Source organism: Rutilus rutilus (assembly GCF_951802725.1).
Source record: "Rutilus rutilus genome assembly, chromosome: 24".
Taxonomy (NCBI): Eukaryota; Metazoa; Chordata; class Actinopteri; order Cypriniformes; family Leuciscidae; genus Rutilus; species Rutilus rutilus.
This window is the reverse complement of record NC_140228.1, coordinates 3,430,507-3,454,749: the sequence shown is the minus strand read 5'-3', so window position 1 is coordinate 3,454,749 and position 24,243 is coordinate 3,430,507. Positions and strand designations below refer to the sequence as shown.

The following is a 24,243-nucleotide window of genomic DNA, read 5'->3' as shown; positions in this document are numbered from 1 at the left end:
TTACAGTGTGCAATTATTTTATTGCAGTGTTTTCACCATCATTTTGCAAACAGCTAGTTAAACACTTGTGTTTTTGTCTCAGTTTTATCAAGAGGTAATGGGTTCCTACACTGATGCTTTGAATGCTCTACACTCACTCCTCATCTCTCTCCCTCTACTCATCTTCCTCACTGTGTGTGCCGGTGCTGCTGCAGAAAGCATATCAGTAACACTTTATAATAACGTTCAGTTGTAAGTCATTAATAAGTGGTTAGTTAATGATGAACTAATCATTTACAGAACATTCATAAATGATTAGCAAGTGATATACTAACATTTTATGTATGTTTTGTAAATTTCGTTACAAGCCATTTACAAGTGATTAGTAATGATTAACTAATAATTTACAAAACATGACTATGCATTCATAAATAATTAATTAGTGATATGTTCATTATTTTATGTATGTTTTGTAGATTCAGTTATAAGTCATTTACAATTGATTAGTTAATGATTTACAAAACATGAATATGCGTTTCATAAATGTTTAATAAGTGATGTTACATTTTTTTTGTATGTTTTACTCACATCAGGTGCACAGTGGTTAAAGACTCCATGTGTTTCAGAGAAGACAGCTGTCTAAACCCTCACCAGTCAGCACTTACACTGCAGTACACACTACACTACACTACCCTACACACTACAGAAAACAGCTGTCTATACCCTCACCAGTCAGCACTTACACTGCAGTACACACTACAGTGTTCAACACCTGTTATAGATGATGTGTAAAAGCATGAATAAATAATTAACAACACTTTCTGCATCCCCTAATCTAGTGTAAACTATTCATCACTTGTAAATGTGTAACACTTACCTGTTAAAAATGATCTGTACAGGTATTCAAGGCATTTACAACACTTTCTGCACCCTCTAATTGCTACATATATACATACTAAAAAATAACATTATTTATTAAACATTTATGAACACACAGTCATGTTTCATAAATAATTAGTTAACCATTTACTAATCACTTGTAAATGACTTGTAACAGAGTTTACAAAACATACATAAATGTTAGAATATCACTTGCTAATCATTTATGAATGTTCTGTAAATGATTAATTCATCATTAACCACTTATTAATGACTTACAACTGAACGTTATTATAAAGTGTCACCAGCAGCATATCTGTATCACTGAAGGGCCTGATTCTTTTTTCTAATTTTACACTATTTCTCTGCACCTCCCTTGTGTTTCTTCTCCATCTCTCTGAATATTTTGTCAGATACACACTGACATTGCACACTCGTCGCTCGCTCAGAGCCCAAAGGAGGACGTGTTCAAAGCAGTGGCAGAGCTGGAAGGGACAGAATTGTGGAACACCATTTATTAAATTCATTAAATGTTTAATAAAAGACAAGACAAATATGCTTAGTTCCTTTTTTATTTCAATTATTCTTTGTAAAGAAAAGCCAGTGATCAAGTCACCTTTTACCTGCAATAAGAGATATAAATACAAGGTCAGCAATAGTACTCTGTGTGAAATAATGTATTAGCACTTACTCTGAAGTTCCTTTGAAGCAACTCTATCTCTAGTGCCAGTGTTTTTAGAAGTAGTCTCTATTTAAGTTCTAGTTCTCTCCTAATTTTAGTTTTTTTCTAAATACTCTATTGTCTGTTGAAGACTCCTATATAGGGAACGGATATCACCCTGTGTCATTTGTGGGGGGAAACCCTGTCAACACACGCTTCATGCAACAAACATAAAAAGGAAAAGTCCAACACTGCCCACCTCTGTATCACTTCATTGTGCAGATTCTTCTGTAGATGTGGACTCCTGCAACTCAGAAATAATGCAGTCAGGAATAATAGGTACACAAGTATACATTAAGTAAAGCTATTTATGCACTTACAGGTACTTCCTCCAAAAGACATCATCTGAAAGGGTTTCTTCACTGTCCTGTGCATTGGAAACAAATGGGTATTACAAAGTGTTGCACTTTCTTCACTTTCTTTTGCTGTAAAGTCCACTTACTGCACATGCTTCAGCCAGCACTTGCTTGGGAACAGGTGAAATTGTTGATGTATTTTGTAAAACTGCACAAAAAAAAGTACACTGGAGAAAAATGTGATCAATAACTCATGGCAACATTTTTTTACATTGACTAGCCTACATGCAGTGTTCACTTTCACAAGTCAAAGCAATTCATCACTACTCAAGGTTTAACAGTTGATATGACTGGACCAGCCATTTGGATTATAGGCCTACTTAATTTAATTCAGCAACAAATTATTTTACAGTGTAAAATTCTAAGAGAATTTAAAGCTCATTTACCAGTAATGAAGGTATTGCTGCTACTGGTCCCAGCTGTGGGTCTAAGGAAGAGCTGAACCCAGGGATGCCCTCCACAATGGTTCGGTTCACATTCTGACAGACAAAGATACATATTTGATGCTGTTCAGTCTTTATTCTGGAGATATACTGCTGAAAACATGGTCTTGCTCTTCACACACTCAGATGGAGCTCAACCGAAAGATGACGGCTGTTAAAGAGGCTAAAATCAAGTGTGCAGTGAATGACAAGAGTAAACCAGTGTTTTTCCTGTTTGACAACTGTCAGGCAGACGCTGCTGATGAAGATGATGATGACATTCAGGAAAAATCATGGAAACTCAGTTTTAGAGAAATTAAAGGACTTTTCAAATTTCTTCATAACAAACAAACAAAAACCTTGAAGATGATCCAATATACTCTACAGAAAAGGTATATCACATATTTAAGAGATATACCCAAAACTAAATGAGCTGAAACATACACAAGAAGTTCTGGAGCAGAACAAGAAAGTTGTTGAAGAAAATAAGAACTTATGGGAAGTAGTATGATGTTCCCTACAAAGAAAAGATTCTGTAGTCTATAAGGCCACAAGCTGCAGCGTCTGTGAGGAGAACGGTCATTATCCAGGATCCTGGGTTTCCAGAAATCTCTCATGGTGAAGTTCGATGAGAAATAATCACTGTACAGTGTTTACGAATAAATGCATATCCAGCAAACACATATGCGATTATGCGATCAAATAAGCAAAAATATATGTTGAATCGGAAAATTTGAAAAAGTGCATGCATTTAATCATTGTATTCATTGAAGCAACAATGTGTTCATAATTTGTTAGTCTAACTAAAGCCTTGCTAAATATTGCAATTTAGCCAAATTTGTGTGTTGTCTAGAAAATATTTGTGAGGAAACAATTAAAAAAACATTTACACGTCAATTTACATGTTAATATTTAGTCTCTCTGTCACAATATGAACAATAATGTTACTTTCACTGCATCTTGTATAGTCAGTCACTAGTCCTTTAAAGCTGTAATATTCTATATAGCCTTATGCGCTTGCAGTGTCTCACGCTTTAGCCACGTGAAGTTATAATGAATCAACAGTTTAAGCTATTAGGTTATATCGGAATACGTTATCTGTTTTATTATAGAACTGCACACATCACAAACTTCACGAATTATACATCACACACACACAAGCATATCATGACACATACAAGGATGCATATCTATGAATATATCTGCCTGTTCAAGTTCCCATGTGAGGATTGCATGGAGCCTAAGGATCATCATCTGATCCTTATCAGTTCAATCAAGAAACTATTGAGACTTATTAGAACTGAGAATGAAACTTTCTTTAGAGATTTGACTGACCAGAAGAGGGCAGCAGAGACTGACATTTCACACCGAGTCAAACTATTGTAAATTATATTGATTTGATCCAAATCTTTAAAATAACATGCAGATAATTTTTTTTTTTTTTTTTTTTATATATATATTAACTGGCTCATTCCTGAATCCCTTCAACCCTGTAACTGGGAAAAACTAAATTAAGTGTTGTAATTTTAAGAGGTCATTATAGTGAATGTCAGACTTCAGACAAATCTGATTTTCAACTTCAATAACTCTATTTAATGACAGGAAAATGAACTGGATGTTCATATAGAGTATAGGTGAATCTCAGTGAAATACAGTTATCTTATATGAGGACGTCAACCTGAAGAACCGCTAAAAACAAACTTTACCCATTGATAATACTGATCCTTACTGATGTTTGTGCTGTTGTTTTCCTGCCAAAAAAACATATGCCATATATATATATATATATATATATATATATATATATATATATATATATTAGGGCTGTCAAAAGATTAATCGCGATTAATCGCATCCAAAATAAAAGTTTGTGTTTACATAATATATGTGTGTGTACTGTGTATAATTATTTTGTATATATAAATACACACACATGCATGTATATATTTAAGAAATATTTGCATACATATACTTTATATATTTATTTATATGTCATTTATATTATATATAAATATAATTTTTTTATATATAAATTACACATTTTTCTTAAATATATACAAGCATGTGTGTGTATTGATATGTACAAAATAATTATACACAGTACACACACATATATTATGTAAACACAAACTTTTATTTTGGATGCGATTAATCGCGATTAATCTTTTGACAGCCCTAATATATATATATATATATATATATATATATATTCAGGAATCTTCCAATGCAAGCCACCTATATGCAGATCTAAGAATGTTTGTTTAGTCATTCAAGAATGGAGATCGTTCATTCATTGTAACAGTTTGTGGGGGGTAACGTGGGGGGTAACGTGGGGGGTAACGGGGGGGGGGGGTAACGGGGGGGGGGGGGCGTCGGCTAAGTCACAATCGATGACAGGGTTCAATTGTAAATTTTGTAATTGATTGAAGCGCTCATCACACTTCAGATCTATCCATCTGTTATTATGTTTCTGTTATTAGTGGTCTGTTGAGAAATCAGGGGCCCTCTGATTTTCCATCCACCCTCATAACAATCAGAAAGTTTGAACATTTTGAAATTTAATAGCAGGTCTGTCTCTGCTTTATACTTTGCATCATTGATTTGTGACTGTAGCCATTCATATGTGTATTAAAGTGTTTTCCCATGAGTTGGCAGTGTGTTGTGAATGGCGTATTATGTGTGTCTCTGTTAGACTGTCATCATGGGATCAGCTTTACCATCCTATGTGTGTGAAGCTATCTGGATCTGTTTGTGTGAAGATGGACAATAGATCTTTAGAAAAGTGACACTTTTGGACTCTGTCATCTTTATCTTTTTATGATGTGTTCAGCCTGGATAGATTTGATCTATTCCAGGTGATGATGCTGTGAGGGTGTAGTGATGGAGGTGTGTGTGTTCAGTGTTCATGTCTAGGAGATAGATGAAATAAAATCTATAACAATTGTGTTGCAAATTTAAGGCGGGCATACACTGTGCGATTTTCGTCCGATTTTGAGCCGAATTCTGACTCGTGCGACTCTTTTTCGGGTCGGCCCGATTTTCAGCTTTGTCGTGCGTCGTTTGTCGTGCAGTGTTCGTGCAGTGTACAGGGGGAAACGAGAGGCGATTAACCTCTCACGACCGGCAATCGGATGGTCGGATGAATTTCTGGCATGTTAGACATTTTGGTCGCTCCTCGTGACTATATCGCACAGTTGAAGCAGAGATACGAACCGATTGCCCTAAACTCAGTGTTTTTTCCCTCACTGCGCCTGCGCGAAAACAGATTCATCTGCAGAAAAAAAACGAAAAAAGGGAGATCTTTAAGTTCTGTAGTTCAAAGCTACAAATTACTGTTGCTTACCTCCAGTTCGTGTTGCAAAATGGATTAACCATTACCCACTTCTTCCAAGCCACCTGCGATGTAGCCTACACTTTGCCTCTTTTATTGTTAAAAAATGTTTTTGAAATAAAGCTGTTTTTAATTTTCATTGATGAATTATTGCAGTGTTCGGACATATTATAGACTGTTAATAATTAATTATATGTATATAATTCATTGTAATCGACCTAAATGTTTTAGACAATTTTTAATGAGGAGAAGTAAGCTTCTATGTAATATTTTATTATCCTCACAGCGCGTTGGTTATGCGGTGATGGCATGCGCTATGAAATTGTTGCGTGGCAATTTAATTATAATAGTCTATCACTTTAATAATAAAAAGTAGCCTTCCCTAATAATAATAATAATAATGCAATAATACTAGCCTACTAATAATTCAATATATAAATTGGAAATGCTAAATCTTCTTGATATTGATAGCTGATGCTTGTTTTGACAATATCTCTGGATAGGCTACATTATATCGTCCATAGGCGCAACCCGGCACGAGGATTTATTGCGCTTATTCGCGCATATTTCACACGTATAGTGTGAGCAGTCAAGTCGCAGCTCGACGTTCGGACCGTAGTGTGAGCACATAAATCCTGAGATTTGGCTTTACATCGCATGCGATCTACTCGTTCAGTGTGAGAAGGTTCCTTGCTGAAATCGCACAGACATCGCACAGTGTATGCCCGCCTTAAGTTCCAGTTCTATACTGACAGGCCATATTTATGCAGTGATGTACTACTGTGAGGTGTGAACGGCCTCTTGAAGTGTCTTTTCACCCATCACCCGAGTCTCAGGTTATGTTTCAGTGCAGTGTGTGACACCTAAAGCTGCTCTTGAGTTCAGCCTTCACAGTCTGCTGTGTCATATGAGCATTAGAGATTAATCAGAGTTTTTATCACTCGTAGTGTCATGAGTTCCAATGGGTCAAAGCTCATGGCTTTACTTCAAGTTGCTCTCATTACAGTCAGATCTGTGGGTTGCCTGCTTGGCATTTGCTGTTTTATGGTGTCGTTCACACATTTAGTTAGTGCAGTTCTCTTGTGACCTGCAAAAGGCTGTGGTACTTCTGTCTGATGTTTAGCAGTTCACATCCTCCTTGTAAATTTACTTTCCTTCCTGATCAGATTCAATTTTAGTTGATGCACCCCAGTCAAGGATGATGGTTTGCTATTACCTGTGCCACACTCCTAGCCGTGTTTTTTTTTTTTTTTTTTTTTTTTTAAGGCAAAAAAGGCAAAAAACAAAAGCACATCCCTCCCCTTTTGGCACTGGGTAGTAGACCAATTAAATTGAATTGTAAGGATTAATGTCACACTTCTCCAATTAATGCCCTGCTTGGCGATTATAGCATAATGTATATTATAATTTGAGTTATAATACTATTATATTTAAGAGCATAAATTAAATTATATTGTTTCTGGTCTCTGAAGAGTCTCTGGAACAACTTATTTGTCAAAGAGGTTGTTTTGCAAAAGATGATTTATTTTAGATTAGGCCCTGTAGTCGCAGCTGTACTGGCCAGTGCATTGTATGTACAAGAACAGTCAGGCTGAAAGCAAATGAGGGACTGTTGTTGTTAACACCCAATGAACCGCAGGCACATGCTAAATGCAAATCTCTGCTCGATCTCACGTCAATACATTTGAATATGAAAAGGTTTTTGGCTCAGGGCAGATGAGATGCACATTCACCGTTTCTCTTTTTTCCTTGTTAGATTTCAAATGCCTTTTCGTTTCATTTAGTCTTTTTAAAGACTATATGAAGGCAAAGTGGCCATTTTAACATTTGATTATATTTTACTCGTATATTTAGATTAGGAAACTATGTCGCTCAGAGGTCCTCGCGTTTTCTGTTTAACGTTGGTCTCCCGATCACAATCCTGTCAGTTTCGGTCACTAAACAGAGGTAATTGGCTATATATCTGAGATTTGCCATATTCACATGTACACAATCAATACTTTGGTATAGCCCCCATGGAATTGCATCTACCTTTAATTTAATCGTTTTACTTCAGTAGAGGTTTTGGCCACCATTAAAGACGTTAGTCGACCAACTTTACTTCTCTTATAATAGCTTTGGATTGGCCAAGCCCGTGGTGTCCCACGTACACTTATCTGAAGTAACACTAAATTAAAACAGAGGTAAAACAGACAGCCAGATTTAGCCTGGTCAAGCAGCATTTTGCTCTTCTAAACAGAAATAAACCCGTCTTTGCAAACCAAGTACACTTGAATCTGTGCCGAATATTAGTCGTCACTAATCTGACGCAAAAATTGCGGTAACATACAAATCCGTTTCTACTTGGGAAAATAATTGCAGAGTAATTCAGAATAAATTCAAACGTAACAATTTATAAATTTTGTTCAAAGTTCAGAGTTGCTGAACCCTGTTGTGCGGCTAAACAGCTCCCATGGAATGGAGAGAAAGAGTGTGCGTTCTCTGAGTGGGTTTACCCATGTGCTTTGTTATGAACCACTCTCAGAGAAATTACATTATCCCAACTTTGCTTTTCATAAACAAATGCATAAACCTGCCTTTTTATTTATCCAATCACGTTTTCCGATCGTTTACAAACTTAGAATTTTCTTTCTGTTGTTTGCTCATTCTCATCACATGTTGCTAGTTTGTTTCAACAAAGCCAATACAACAATGGCTAATTTTGTCTCAACACTTCTAAAAAGGCAAAAAGAATTGACTTACCAAAACAGCGGAAGAAAGAGAAGATGTTCAAACCTTTTGATTTTAAAATCCCAATAGTTTGCTGGAAAAGACGTTTTGCTCGCCTGTGTTGCGAGATCACGGAGCCGAGGTCACCACCTGTAAACTCGCACTCGATCGGCCCAAAGTCCGGCATCCGACCAGCGTGGAGGGTCTTTACGTGTTACTGTCTTTTCTCGTGGCAAAGTATTTTTGATTAAATGCAACACATTTGAATATGTATTTTCTCGTTATTTCATCTGACTCTATTCATGATATCTGTGCATCATTAAAAGTGAGCGAATGTTTGACTATTCTTTTTAACTCTTTAATGAAAATAATGTAAAAGTCAGTTAGAATAATCAAATGTAACAATTTATTATGCCAGGTAAATGTATCAGGCCAATTACATAATCAATTCAAAGATAATCGAATGCTCTGGAATAAAGAGAAGAGATGTGAACCCGACATTAAAATAAATAATGCTAAGAGGAGCTATGCTTTTGGTCACTCTTAGCATCATGGGCCAACTTGAGTTACAAAAAGGCCCTGAACCCTTTGTTGTATTCCATTATATAGACAGAAACTTCTATAACATGGAAAACATCAGCTAACAATGGTAATTTACATTCAGAGTTTACACCTTTTGGGGGTAGGAGACAGAGACCACCTTCCTTTGTGTGCCAGTTATCTCTAAACTCTTAAAAACTTTATTACCTTTTGTTTTACTTATTTGGAAATGAGACATTTGTACCAGTCGCACTGAGACATTTCAAATGATACCAAACATGTATAAGACTCTATGATAATCATTCACATTAAACCATATGTATTTTGGGGTAATTTTCATGTGGTCTCAGCATGAGAGAGGGGGAGTGGGGAAGAGGGAAAGAGATATATTCTGAGGTGAGACTTCAGTCTCAAATGGTGAGTTCAAATGGTAATTTCCAGCAAGATCCTGTCTTCTCAGGGTCTGGTCGCTCCTCAACCAGACTGTCCGACAATTTCTAATTTCTCAATTCTTACATGGGATACCCAGAGTAATCAAAGATCTAAATTACTTAATAATCAATATTTATGATTATTACTTATTAAGAAACATTAGTGATTATTGATTATCCTTTGAAATTGGAGTCAGATTAAGTGTAGAGCTAAAGTAATACTGAAACTAAATTCTAATAAATTAAGTGAACTTCACTGGAGCGCTGAAAAGACATACACACATTATCCCTTCGCCCATATGATTGGACTTCCATCGTTGGGCCAATGGGTGATCTTTACAAGGCACAGCTGGCTAGAATTTGGAGAACAGAATTCATCAAAAAATAGGGCTAAATACAATTCTATTTGTCAATTAAATATTGAGGGGTCTGTCTCAGAAAATCCTAAAGAAATTTCCCAATATTGTTACTAAATTTTATTCAAATTTGGATAGTTCTAAACTGAATGTAGCTGATTTAGTTACTTTCTGTAAGCACCTTGTTATGTTAATTCTATTAGTCAGGATGAAAACGTTTTTTTGTGATTCACCAATTACTGTTGCTGAGGTTAAGGAAGCAATTTCTCAACTATAAAGTAACAAGTCGCTTGGTAACGACGAGATAACGGCTGAATTTTATAAGTCTTATTCTGAGATTGTATCCCCTTTCCTCCTTGAAGTGTATATACAGAGCTTAAATTGCTCTGAGCTTACAGCAAGTATGAAGCAGGGTGTCATTTCAAACCATTTCAAGTCGATTTTGAACTCCATTATTGATGAAAATCAATCAGGTGTTATGAAATGCCACCATATTTTTATTAGACTTGTCTCCGACCTCATTGATTACTCTGATCTTTTTGAGGATGACAGTTTAATTATTTTGTTGGACTTTTTCAAGGCCTTTGACACTATTGAGCATTCTTAAAAAAAATTCTGTTTAGAGCGTTTTGGGCCCTATTTTTGTAATGCCATGAAAACTTTGTAAGCAGGAGGAAATAGCTCAGTGAAATTAGTACACGGTACAACAAAGAGGAATTCGGCAGGGCTGTCCAGTTTCCGTATATCTTTTTCTTATTGTAGCACAGGCCCTCTGTCATTTTATTAAGGATAGTAAGCTAGAAGGAATTTATATTGCTTGTAGAAGTATTTTAGTAGATTTACATTTGGCAGACTCTTTTATACAAAGCGACTTACATTGCATTTCAATTCAAGGTACACATTTTACATTCTCATCAGTTCTTGCTTTCCCTGGGAATCAAACCCATGACCTCAGCATTGTAAGAGCCTATGTTCTGTTTGAGCTACAGGAAAGCAATTTTAATTAGTCAACTAGCGGATGACACAGCCTTATTTAAAAAAAAAAACTCTAGCCAAGTTTATCAGGCAATTAGAAGTATTCAGTTGTTTTCAAATGCCTCAGGTCATACCTTAATATTAAAAAATGAGAAATATTAGCCTTGAAAAGCTCCCCCATTGTACCTATGGATTTATTTATTTGTTTATTTGTCAGGGACAATGCAAAAGAGACACATTGTAACACGTTACAATAACTTGAACAGATGTGTTGCATATAGGGTTTCTAGCTGAAGCTAATTTGCAACCCCTGTCCCTGGTTAGGCTACATACATCACCATTACCAAGAGAACAGAAACAAACACCAGAAACAACAATAAAAAAATATAAAAAACACAACATTATATACATGTGTGTGTGTGTGTGTGTGTGTGTGCGTCTATCTCTCTATCCGTATGTACATATCCATTTATAAGTGCGTCTGCACAGTTACATAATCAGTGATCACAGATTTGGTTTTGTTTCAGCCAGTGTTTCACCATTTCATTAAATGGTTTCAGATTGGTTTGTGTTTTTATTTCTGTTGATAAGGCATTCCAAAAATGTATCCCTTTTACAGAAAAAGATGACTGACCGAAAGTGGTTTTGCGCTGTGCCACCCTGCAGTTGCCATTTGCTGATCCCCTAGTGGTGATTCTATTAGTATTTGTTTTTGTCACATATGGACAAAGTACAGCTGGTGCGAGATAATTCACCCATTTAAAAATCAATTTGATGGTATCGCTGTTAAAGAAGCTGTTAGTTATTTGGGTGTTGTCTCGAAAAGTGAGCAAGATAGAGTTTGCCCTTCCCTTAGATGCACTGAACTGTGACTCTTCACTCCCATAGCAAACACACACAATGCATACACACAATGCACCAGACTCAACTGCCAAACCCAACATAAGAATATAAGAAAGAAAAAAAAACAATACTTGTTTGGTTTTGTCCCGTCAGTCAGTCAGACAAATGATCTGTCCTCCATTGTCGTTTGTCTTGTGGATAATAATCTATTTATTTGGAATAAAGGAACAAATCTAACTCCATATTTATATTGTTGAAGTTTGATTATTTAAGAAATTCATAATATTTAAAGTGCAAAGGTAAAACATAAATTAAAATTATTGTGACAGATGTGAAAGGGGAGAATTTATATGTGTGTCAGTTTTTTTTGACAAGATAGACTTCCGCACAGGACACACTTTTTAATTTTCAACAGCACTAGTATATCAGATAAATTGCATTGGCTGTAATATTCTTGTAATTTTATCTTGTAAAATTTTGGTTGGACATGAAGAAGCATGCAGGTCATTCATCTCTCCTCAGGCAACATTATAACAAACAGGTCTGTTTCTATTTTAAAACACTGAGACCACAAATGATTTACTTTGAATTATTTTATTTATTTATAAGTTTATTTGAAGGGACAGTAAAAAAAAAAAAAAAACATGATTTCAGTCGAAAGCTGGAAATATGCACATAGAGAGTATACAGTAGCATAAGATAATTTGCATATCGGGTCTGTAAAAAGGCTTTTCTAATTTAAATTTTAAAAAGGAAAGAAAAAATGCTTATCATAGAATAAAGCTTTCAGCTAATGTACAGTAAAACATACATACATACATGCAAAAACATACCTAAATGACCTGTACCTATTTTAAGGATACTTCCAACCCTGGCAACATTAATAACTAATTAAATCAAACATTTATTAAATTTAAATACGTGTAAATATTTTTTTAACATAAATGTAAATTACTTTATATCATGTACTGCTTTAAACTCATTTGGCAACATGTACCAGGTTTGGGAGCCCTTTACAGAAAAGGTTCTTTGCCCTAGTGCAGTTCTACGGTAATCAATCCTACAATTATTCACCTGCTGTACTTCTAGTGGTTCTGTCTGTATTATCCTGTCTCTTTACCAATTTACATAATACAGGTGGTGCCTTATTGTGCCAACATTTAAAAATCTATTTTATATATATGACTCATTTTTTAAATTAGTAAAACTAAGCATATTCCAATTTCTTTTTTTATATGACAATTATCCAATCGATTTGGCTTTTTACCATTATTTTTAGAGCCTGATTATACAACATCTCAAGTTTTTAGTTAGCAATCACTAGTTTGAGTCCAAACTTACAGTACAAAATGCAAGACAAGATCATTGCATGCATAAAAAGATGAGCTGCTTCAATTGTGATATATTATCTAAGAAGTTAAACATACAGCAACACAAACTAAATTTTAAAAACATAGTCATTTATAAACTTTATAATAGTCATTTAAAAACATGATTGCAGCAGCTATAAAGGAATTCTTGTATCTCTTATTATTCAGTCGATAGATGTCACTGTTTAAGAGCAAATTGTCTGTGTAATGATTTTTTTATTTTTATTTTTTTTTTTACAATTGTCTGATTAATTGTTGCTGAAAAAAGCTAGCATGGGACAATACCTCATACACACAGTCATACTGTTTCAAGATTGGACACAAACTCAAAAAATGTAAATGTATATGAACACATCAATGCATAGTGATAATGCAGCTTTATATCACATAAAAGGACACATTCAGAGTGCACTTGTCTGATGTTCTTTAACTAGCTGCAGGATTAAATTTTTTTACTTGTCTTGTTATGTATCCCAGAGCTCCATGTTTTCCTTCTCCTGCTCTCTTCTTGATGTTTTCCAGTGTTTTTGCTTTTTCAGTCTCATTTATTTCCTTCAGCTTCTCAATCAGAAAATCAATGTGCAGGAGTGTGTTCAGAGAATCAGTGTTGAGTGCGATCATCTCCAGAGTTTCCACACAGTGAAAAGCTTCCTTCACCAGCTTTATTTTCTCTTTCTGTAATTCTTGCAGTTCTTCTTCCAGCTTCTGGACCAGAGACACACTGTCTCCAATTTTGTCTTCATATTTCTTCTTTAACTCTTCATATGTCCTCTTCTCCTTCTTTGTCTTTGTTTCATATATTTTTGCTTCTTTGACGTGTTTGCTGTAGTGGCATTTATTTGTGCACACTGTACAGTGATCATCTTTCATCACGCTGCACCATTTGAGATCTCTGGCCCACCAGCATCCTGGATAATGACAGTTCTCCTCACAGACGCTGCAGCATGTCGCCTTTTTAGTTAAGCGCCACTTTTTTGGATCAATATCAACACTTTCTTTGTAGGACACATCAACTTCAAACTCAAAGTCTTTATTGTCCTCTACATCTTTCTTGTTCTTCTCCAGAGCTTCTTGAGTTTGTTTCAGCTCATTTTGCTTTAATTCTATCACTTGAACACGTGAACGTAAATTGGAAACTTTTGCTTCCAACTGATTCCGTTGTTGTAACACATCTTGAGTCATCTGCAAGGTTTTTGGTTTTATGTTGTCAAGAATCTTGAAAAAATTTGTCATTCCTCTAAAACTGAGATTCCATGATTGTTCATGTATTGTTTCATATTCTTCATCAGCAGGTTCTGACTGACAGTTGTTAAACAGGAAAAACACCGGCTGATTCTTGTCATTCACTGCACACTTGACTTTAGCCACTTCAACAGCCTTCAGGGCATTTTTAGGGGGCTTTCCATCTGAGTGTGTGAAGAGCAAAACAATGTTTTCAGCAATATCTCGTCCAAATAAAGACTGAACAGCATCCAAAACGTATTGTTGTCTGTCAGAGAGTCGATTTTCAGTTGCTTTAATCACCAGGCAGACTATGTGTATTTCATGGATATAGTCATCACATCTGCTTAAATTAAGCAAACCTATGGTGATCTCTTTGTCATTCTCAATATTATGTGTGTCTCCATATCCTGGTGTATCAATTATTGTTAGATCGATTGGACTCTCTTGTAGATAAAACCCATAAACAGTGATGCTGGAGGTCTGACTGTGAACTAACTGATCATTCGTCTGTAAAGACTGATCCTCATCTGTGATCTCAAACCAAACCTTGTCTTCTCTCTGAACACACAACATGTAGTTGATCATCGCATTGATCAGGGTTGTTTTTCCTGTTCCTGTTTCTCCCACCATCAGAATGGTTTTATGAGGTTTGTTGTTGTCTCTTTCCCCGAAGGTCATTTGCCTAAATGGTTCAGATTTATCATGAGAGTCTGTTCTCGGTTTTAGACGACATCGACCTTGCTCATATTCACTTTGACTGATGATTTTAGACATATTATTTTGTTCCATGCTGACCATATTTTGTCTGTCATATAAAGCAGAAAGCAACATAGTTAGGCATGTAATTAGTAAAAGTAGTAATAATTTTTTTACCAATGAAATGAGGCAGAATTATGCAACTTTTCATCAACACTACTTTCATCATAATAATTCTTACAAAAAATCAAGGAACTCCCGCACACTATCGGTTCTTGCAAATAAGTATCAACATTTTTATTAGCAATGTTTCAGTCTCACAACCTTCATCAGGCATATACAAATATTCAAACTCAACACCATTTAAAATAATCACATGACCAATGTAGAATTGAAAATAATCCAAGATATTTTAAATGAACAAAGACCTTTGCATGACTGTTTTTCTACCCCCCTCTTTCTACCACAATGACCATTTGGAGTTCCTATAAGGCACAGAGGGGCTGATAGAGATCTAGGCCTGCAGGCCAAATGTTTGTACTTTGGGGGGTCGATGAATTGTCACACCTTTAGTACAGTGATGGAAGTGTAATTATCTGATTGGTCAGTTTGAATGTCTCACAGTTGGGTTTTAGTCACATGGTCAAGGAAAGGATAAAAGAAGATTGTAACTGTTGCTCTGGCCCCTTTGATGCTCTGGCTCTCTTCTTCTCTGGGGGTCCCTTTCTTGGGGGCTCTCTTCTTATTCTTGGGGCTCTCTCCTTTTGCCTCCTCTTTTCTCTCTCTCTCTCTCTCTCTCTCTCTCTCTCTCTCTCTCTCTCTCTCTCTCTCTCTCTCTCTCTCTCTCAGGTAACATTTTTCACATATGCTGGGTACATTTAATAATATAAGTTCCCTTTCGAAAGGGAACTCTACACTACGTCAGAATGACGCTATGGGGAACGCCTCAGGCGTGACAGGTGTCTGAAATAAATATCAACTCACGTCAATTATGTTGACCGGCGACAGCCCGTGAATCATCAGCTTGATTGATTAACGCGCAACCTGGATGTATAAAGGGAAGCCTTGCATACATGACAACATCTTTTCGTCTTCAGGGACTGTTTGTCTGTATTGAGAATATCGCTGAAGCGCGCGGGAGGCTCTCGAGAGAGCCTCTTGTGCAAACTGTGAGCGTTTTTTATTTAAAAATGCTCCGCTTTCGCGGACCCTTTTCTCGAGGGAGGAGGGTTCAGCATCTGAGCTGTGGTGCGTGCGATCTGTGAAACAATACTGTTTGGGTACGAGGCGTTCACAGTCAGTTCCTGAGGGTGCTGGCAGTGTTCATTAAGAAATATCTCGGCGCGCGTGAGAAAGAAAAAATCCGTGCGCTGTCGGATGTTTCAACCTCGCAACTGTTGACTTTCTTCTCGAGGGATGAAAGCCAAATATTTTTTAACGGAATATTATCTGACTTTTAAGAAGTTAGATATTTAGTAATTCAGCCTATCATCCAGATCGCGTTACCCAGTGTTTTTGGCTGCATTTTAATTGAAAAATGAGCAGTGAACAAAAAGAGCAGGTGTAATTCTGGTCTTTTTGTAAAATGTGAAATTAACACATTTCTGTTTCTTTTCAGACCACATCTCCTGTTTTAGAGTCTGGGGCAAAATGTTATGGGAGTAAATCTAAAGATTTTTTCGATGGTCAGGTAGTAGGTCTTAACAACCGGACAGTGCTTGGGCCTCCCTGAGGTGAGCTCCCAGGAATTGACTGTCAAGGAGTAATGTGGTTATCAGGTTATAGGCCTCACTAGGCCTTCCTGAATATGAGCTTCCACATACTATGGTTAAATGAGCTCCCACATATTATGGTTATCAGGTCATAGGCCTCACTAGGCCTTCCTGAATATGAGCTCCCACATACTGTGGTTATCAAGTTATAGGCCGCTCCAGGCCTTCTTGAATATAGCTCCCATATAATGTGGTTATCCGGTCATAGGCCTCACTAGGCCTTCCTGAAAATGAGCTCCCACATACTGTGGTTGAATATGAGCTCCCACATTCTGTGGTTATCAAGTTATAGGCCTCACCAGGCCTTCTTGAATATGAGCTCCCACATACTGTGATATGAGCTCCCACATTCTGTGGTTATCAAGTTATAGGCTTCACCAAGCCTTCTTGAATATGAGCTCCCACATACTGTGGTTATCAGGTCATAGGCCTCACCAGGCCTTCCTGAGTATGAGCTCCCACATACTGTGGTTGAATATGAGCTCCCACATACTGTGGTTATCAGGTCAGAGGCCTCACCAGGCCTTCTTGAAAATGAGCTCCCACATACTGTAGTTGCCAGGTTATAGGCCTCACCAGGCCTTCCTGGTTATGAGCTTCCACATGTCAGGTTACAGGCCTCACCGGCCTTCCTGAATGTGAGCTCCCACATACTGTGGTAATCAGGTTACAGGCCTCATCCGGCCTTCCTGGTTATGAGCTCCCACATACTGGGATATCAGGTTACAGGCCTTTCTAGGCCTTCCTGAATATGAGCTCCCATACACGGTGGTCGCCACGTTACAGGCCTCGCCAGGCCTTCCTGGTTATGAGCTCCCACATACTGTGGCGCCAGGTTACAGGCCTCACCAGCCTTCCTGGTGATGGGCTTCTACATGTCAGGTTCCAGGCCTCACCCGGCCTTCCTGAATGTGAGCTCCCACATACTGTGGTCATCAGGTTACAGGCCTCATCCGGCCTTCCTGGTTATGAGCTCCCACATACTATAGTCGCCAGGTTATAGGCCTTACCAGGCCTTCTTGGTTAAGAGCCTCCACATGTCAGGTTACAGGCCTCACCGGCCTTCCTGAATGTGAGCTCCTACATACTGTGGTCATCAGGTTACAGGCCTCATCTGGCCTTCCTGGTTATGAGCTCCCACATTCTGTGGTTATCAGGTCAGAGGCCTCACCAGGCCTTTCTGAGTATGAGCTCCCACATACTGTGGTTGTATATGAGCTCCCACATACTGTAGTCGCCAGGTTATAGGCCTCACCAGGCCTTCTTGGTTAGGAGTCTTCACATGTCAGGTTACAGGCCTCGCCAGGCCTTCTTGAAAATGAGCTCCCACATACTGTAGTTGCCAGGTTATAGGCCTCACCAGGCCTTCCTGGTTATGAGCTTCCACTTGTCAGGTTACAGAATATGAGCTGTATGCTTCCTGAATGTGAGCTCCTACATGCTGTGAGCTTCCACTTACTGTGATTATCAAGTTATAGGCCTCACCAGGCCTTCTTGAATTTGAGCTCCCACGTGCGGTGGTCGTTAGGTCACAGGCCTCACCGGCCTTCCTGAGTTTTAACCTTCCACAATTAGTGGTCACCAGGCTTTAGGCCTCTGCGGCCTTCCTGGTTATGAGTTCTTTCATGTCAGGTGGCAGGCCTCACCAGGCCTTACTGAATGAGAACTCCCACGTATTGTGTCTATCAGGTTGCAGGCTTCTTCTGGCTTTCCTGATTATAGGTTCCCACGTAAGGTGGTTCCCTGGTTACAGGCCTCACCAGGCCTTCCTGGTTTTGAGCTTTTACATGTCAGGTTACAGGCCTCATCCGGCCTTCCCGAATGTGGGCTCACACATACTGTGTTTTTAGAGTGATGAAGTACGAGCAAACCTTTACTTCATTCCTTTTTGGTACATACGTTCCGTACCTTTTTTATACCATGCTTATGGTAAGTCACACGACTTATGTCTTGTGTATTTTCTAAAATCCATTTTCTATGGTAAGGGTCATGCGCGTATCGCTTCTGTCCCTTCCTATGTGGCTCAGACCCTGGTCTTTCTCTTCGGGTCCCATTCTAGATTCTTCCTGTCGTCACTTTATTACGACAGATGTTTTTCTCTAGCTAACTTCCACATTCTGATGAGCTCCCACACACTGTGGTCACCGTGTTACAGGCCTCACCGGCCTTCCCGAGTATGAGCTCCCACATGCTGTGGTCGCCAGGTTAGAGGCCTCATCAGGCCTTCTTGGGTTCAGAATGGCTAAGTACATGCACTTTCTTTCATGTACTTTCTATTTCCATTTTTTATGGTAAGGGTTGTGCGCTGTACGCTTTATTCCCTTTCTGAAAGTGAGCTCCCACATCCTGTGGTCGCCAGGTTAGAGGCCTCACCGGCCTTCCTGATATGAGCTCCCACATGACGTGGTCGCCAGGTTAGAGGCCTCACCGGCCTTCCTGATAGGAGCTCCCACATGCTGTGGTCACCAGGTTAGAGGCCTCACCGGCCTTCCTGATATGAGCTCCCACATGTTGTGGTCGCCAGGTTAGAGGCCTCACCGGCCTTCCTGATAGGAGCTCCCACATGCTGTGGTCACCAGGTTAGAGGCCTCACCGGCCTTCCTAATATGAGCTCCCACATGTTGTGGTTGCCAGGTCAGAGGCCTCACCGGCCTTCCTGAAGGTAAGCTCCCACATATTGTGGTTGAATACAAGCTCCCCCATGTTGTGGTCGCCAGGTTAGAGGTCCTACCAGGCCTTCCTGGAGGTAGCTCCCTTTAGGCCCTCACAGGCCTCCTCAGTGTTTTGAAACACAAACACTGGGTAGATCCATGGATCGAGTAGAGAGACTCCCCTCGCTGGCAAGGGTTGTAAAGCACTATGCTGAGTCATACTCTCCAGGGTTTCCCGTCTCTGAGATCCGGGCTGAGTGGTTCACTGCCTGTTTTGCAGTCCCTCGGGTTGGATGCCTTCTAAAGGCAAGTGTCCAGAGGCTCTGTCTTCAGACAGACAGGAAGTGGCCAGACTCTAGTGTCTTATGTAGTGACACCAGGTCAGGCCTGCCTGGTGGTATTTCAGGTGGCACGCTCCCCTGAATAGTGACTGGCTGGGAGTCCCTTGGGCCCCCTAGCCACACTCCCTAGAAGGGACCCCTTCTTTTGGAAGCTGTGGTCCTAAGCCTTTGAGCTGGCCCAGATATACCCCCCATTAACTATGTTCTGGCGGTTTCTTGGTTCATTAGCTTGGGTGATGACCGGTAGGGAGTGCTGTCACTGACAGCCCGATGTGACCTAAGGGTGAGTGGTTCCAGTGTTTTCTGAATTACTGGTTCGGACAGTTGTCACTGCCTTTGGGCATGCACTCCCCTCAGCATGGTGGCGTTGGTATATCGTTCCCCATAGCGTCATTCTGACGTAGTGTAGAGTTCCCTTTCGAAAGGGAACGTCTCAGGTTACGACTGTAACCTATGTTCCCTGAGAACAGGGAACGAGACACTACGTCTTCCTGCCATGCCTCGGGGCCTGCCTGCAACAGTCCCTTCAGACGATAGGATGTTGTCATGTATGCAAGGCTTCCCTTTATACATCCAGGTTGCGCGTTAATCAATCAAGCTGATGATTCACGGGCTGTCGCCGGTCAACATAATTGACGTGAGTTGATATTTATTTCAGACACCTGTCACGCCTGAGGCGTTCCCCATAGCGTCATTCTGACGTAGTGTCTCGTTCCCTGTTCTCAGGGAACATAGGTTACAGTCGTAACCTGAGACGTTATCATCATTTCATACATTTATTTTGTAACTATTTTAAGTGTAACCATAACCATATTTTGTCATTAAACATTTTCAATTACAACTAATGTGCTAACTAGTTTTGATTTGGTATTGACTTTGAAGTGCTACATATTGCAATACAATATCGTCGCTATCTATAGCAACGCTCTCCCACAAATATTAAGCTACTGTAACTGTACTTATTTCCGCCGTTGGTATAAGTGGCAGTGGGTGGTTAAAGACAAGAAATGTGCAGTTTTCTACCATCTTGCCAATAACGTTTCTTTAGTCATTCGGCAGTTCTTGCAGCTTGAACCACTGCAGGAATTCCACCCTTACACCAATCAATGTCAAGATTCATTTGTAACCAATTAAGCTCAGTGACTGAATACATAATCAACACCACATCATCATAAACAGGTTCAAACATAATTGTAAATAATAAAGTAAAAAAAAATAATATATATATATATAAATAATACTAATTATAATTTATAACATCACATTAAATAATGCTTCATCATTCATACCCCGATGGTGATAAAGTCTGAAGGGTACAAATCCAAAACAGTTAACATCTCTGTAAGAGCAATTCAACATCATCCCCTCTAGGTGGCGCACTCACTTTTTCAATCCCACAAAAACGTAAGGAGGAAACATCATGATTCGAAGATAGAAAATGAGCCGCAACTGGATAATATACATATTTTTTCTGATAGAACTCTTATGTTCACTAATTCTTTGTTTCGATTGACAATTGACACATAACCTAAACCACAAGGACAACGGATCAAATAAACAACATGAGTGGAAGCACAAGTAATCACAGAATTGATTATATATATTTAATATTTATACAAGTTCTTGGATGAAAAAAAAAAAAGATGTTTTAAATGTATTATTGTACTGAGCAAAATTCCCACACCGATAATTCCCATTCTGTATAGGACTGAGTAAACTCTGAGACGGACGAGGACTGACACTCTGAAAACGAGCATGTACTGGGCAATCTTTTTAATTCCTAGCCCGTTTACACAATCTAAGGAGGATGCTGAAACATTTTGCTCAACTCTGGATCAGAAGACAACAAATGCCAGTACTGGGTTTTATAGCATAGGACTTAGGTGAGTAAGTCGTAATAAAAGTAAAATAATGCTTTTTAATTTTGTTATCTTCTTTTTAACAACTCAGAACTCTTTTGAAATGATGAATAAAATGCTTCATCAACCCATTCTGATTCTATTTAAAACAGTATTAATTTTTTAATTGGTAAAAATCTACTCTAACAGCCCAATTGAGCCAATGTCTATAGTCCTTCCTACCTTTCAGTAGAATCCACCACGACTGGTTCCAGCTTAGAGAGTCCAACAGGTTTTTTGCTAAACAAAGCAAACTGATGCTAAACAAAGTTAATACATGTTAAATTTGTTATTTAAAAGATGCAAGTTCAGAAAGATTTGACAGAATTTATAATGTGATTTTTTTTCAATGGAAACATGTAATCTTTCCTTTTCTTTTAATTTCTTTATTTATGAGTAGGTTTTAGCAATAATACACAATTTGAGATATATAATCAAAATCATTACTACACTTAGTCACAGAGCCTACAGAAGAGCAAAATAAGTAGAGTTAAAATATTACCTGTTTGTAACAATGCTTCCTTCTGTAACTCACTTCAGGAACTTGAAAAAAGGAAGAGACTTGGTTGTGTTTATACCAAGCCAACACCCATTTTTAACCATCACGTGATTTGCAGGAAAGAGTCAAACTTTTAGGTTTTAAACATGCAATTACTGGAAAGATATGTGGGTTGTGAAGGTTAATTTTAAAATGTATTTCATTACAGATTACAAAATGCTTTAAAAAGTAATTTGTAAATGTATTTTGTTAGATTACACAAGTGTTGTATCTTAATCCAAATACTTTAGAATACTTTGGAATACTAATAAGGTATGTAACAAAGGGACCACCAAGCATATAGTACTTGTTTTTTTCTCTGCATATTATTTTAAACAACATCAGTTTTCTACAATATTTGTTTAAGGAACAATCATTTGACATAATCTTTAAAAAAGAAAAAATGACTGATGCTCAAGAAGGCAACACGATGCATTAAGAGCTGGGGTGTGTAAACTTTTTGAATTGGATGAACAGGGTAAATTGTACTTATTTTGTCTTCGGGGAACATGTAATTACTAGGTTCTGAAGGGCAGTACTAAATAAAAAATATGATCTTTAAACAAAAATGTACACATCATCCTGTTCAAAAGTTTTCACCCCCAGCTCTTACAGTTTGCTGCTTACACACAAATCCTTACTTGTCACACAGTTTCTGAAACCTGACACTCAAACACCAGAACCTGCAAAACTATACGCTAATTATCTGCCAACACAACATGTATGTGCACAACAGCTAATATTTCCTGTTAGATTTTTGTGTTACATAGAGAATTGTATACAATTCTCTATGTAACACAAAAATCTAACAGGAAATATGTTGATTTCCTTTTTCAAACATAACCTATCAAAATGCCACAGTAATTCATCAGTGCCTCACACACACTCCTCACATGTGCAAACACTCATTGCTTTACTGAACACAAACCAATTAGGGATTTAGAATAGGCCAAAAGTCAGGTTATAGGTTTTTCGGACTGTGTAATACTGTATTAAAATGTGTGCTCAAAGAGAAGCAAGAGTCTGCATTAGTAAAATTCGAATTTTACTGATTTTAAGAAAATCTTGAATGGACGTGTAAGCCTCCCATGCCAACAGACTATGCACAGCTCTTTTTAAAACATACATTTGCTAAATGCTGGTTGAATTGGCACTGGTACACATTAGTTTCTATGACAATGACTTGTTACAGAAAACAGCAACTCCAAATAGGGCATACGTCACCCTGACGCCAGATTGTAAGCAAACCACCTGAGCTGGGTAAGCTAACACGACCTAGCGACCCTTCGTTTAAACTACTGTTAACCTAAAAGTGTGCATTTGATCATTCCGATCCAAATGGGACACAACATGCGATACGCATTTTGATCACTAGTTGATGGCTTGTTAAAATGCAGATAAAACGATAGCTGGAATTGACATCTCTACTGTAAGTGAAAGAGTCTTAACACCTCTTAGCATATTTTCAAATGGTATCGGTATAATTTTAATCAGATTTTGGCAAAGAAATCCTAATTTCAGCATTAAAAGCGTAAGTCTGTTTGACAAAGGAATCTCATCTCAGCGGCATGTAAACTGTACCGGTATTTATTATTCTGCTTTGGTTGAAGAAATCCAAATTGCAGTATTGCTTAATCAGTTTCTGATGAAGAAATCTCAGTACAGTGTTATACATACGTAGACTTGGGTGACACTCCACTTTCTACAATGTAAAGGCCTTACAAATTATTGTTAGATTGATGTAATTCATCTAAATTTTAGCTGCATCTACAAGCAGAGCTACCTGGCGATCAAAACTGTGTTTCACTCGCTGAAAGGAATGTCAGTATTCATGCACAAGATGGACGTCTATGCTATGTATACTTAGACAAGCTTTGACTTACAGCAAATCTATTTCCTTACCCTTTAAAGGTGCAATGTGTAATATTTCTGAGGATCTATTGACAGAAATGCAATATAAGATCCATAACTATGTTTTCAGTGGTGTATAAAGACCTTACTTAATAAACCGTTATGTTTTTATTACCTTAGAATGAGTCATTTATATCTACATAACCGAGGGCACCCCCTTCTATGAAGTTGTTGTGACGTCATGTTTCTACCGTAGCCGACAGCAAACAAACAGCTCTACAGAGCGCGTTTCATCACTAATTTGAATGAGAAGCAGCAGAAAAAGATGCAGAAGAATACTCAGGTTGTCCCTGACTCTGC

The 24,243-nt window shown here is 38.1% G+C and overlaps 1 protein-coding gene across 1 annotated transcript; it reads right to left on the bottom strand.

Moving 5' to 3' along the window:
* Positions 1 to 12,764: 12,764 nt before the first annotated feature.
* Positions 12,765 to 22,023, bottom strand: LOC311284458 (uncharacterized protein). Its single transcript, XM_084399507.1, has 3 exons — positions 21,997 to 22,023; positions 21,678 to 21,754; positions 12,765 to 14,941 (listed from the first exon to the last, which is right to left on the bottom strand). Exon 3 carries the CDS (start codon positions 14,932 to 14,934, stop codon positions 13,339 to 13,341), a length of 1,596 nt encoding a protein of 531 aa, XP_084255633.1. The 5' UTR covers positions 14,935 to 14,941; positions 21,678 to 21,754; positions 21,997 to 22,023; the 3' UTR covers positions 12,765 to 13,338.
* Positions 22,024 to 24,243: the final 2,220 nt, after the last annotated feature.

What these genes read in the sequence shown, in the direction of transcription:
- LOC311284458 (XM_084399507.1), bottom strand. Translation starts at nt 14,934, where the DNA reads ATGGTCAGCATGGAACAAAATAATATGTCTAAAATCATCAGTCAAAGT.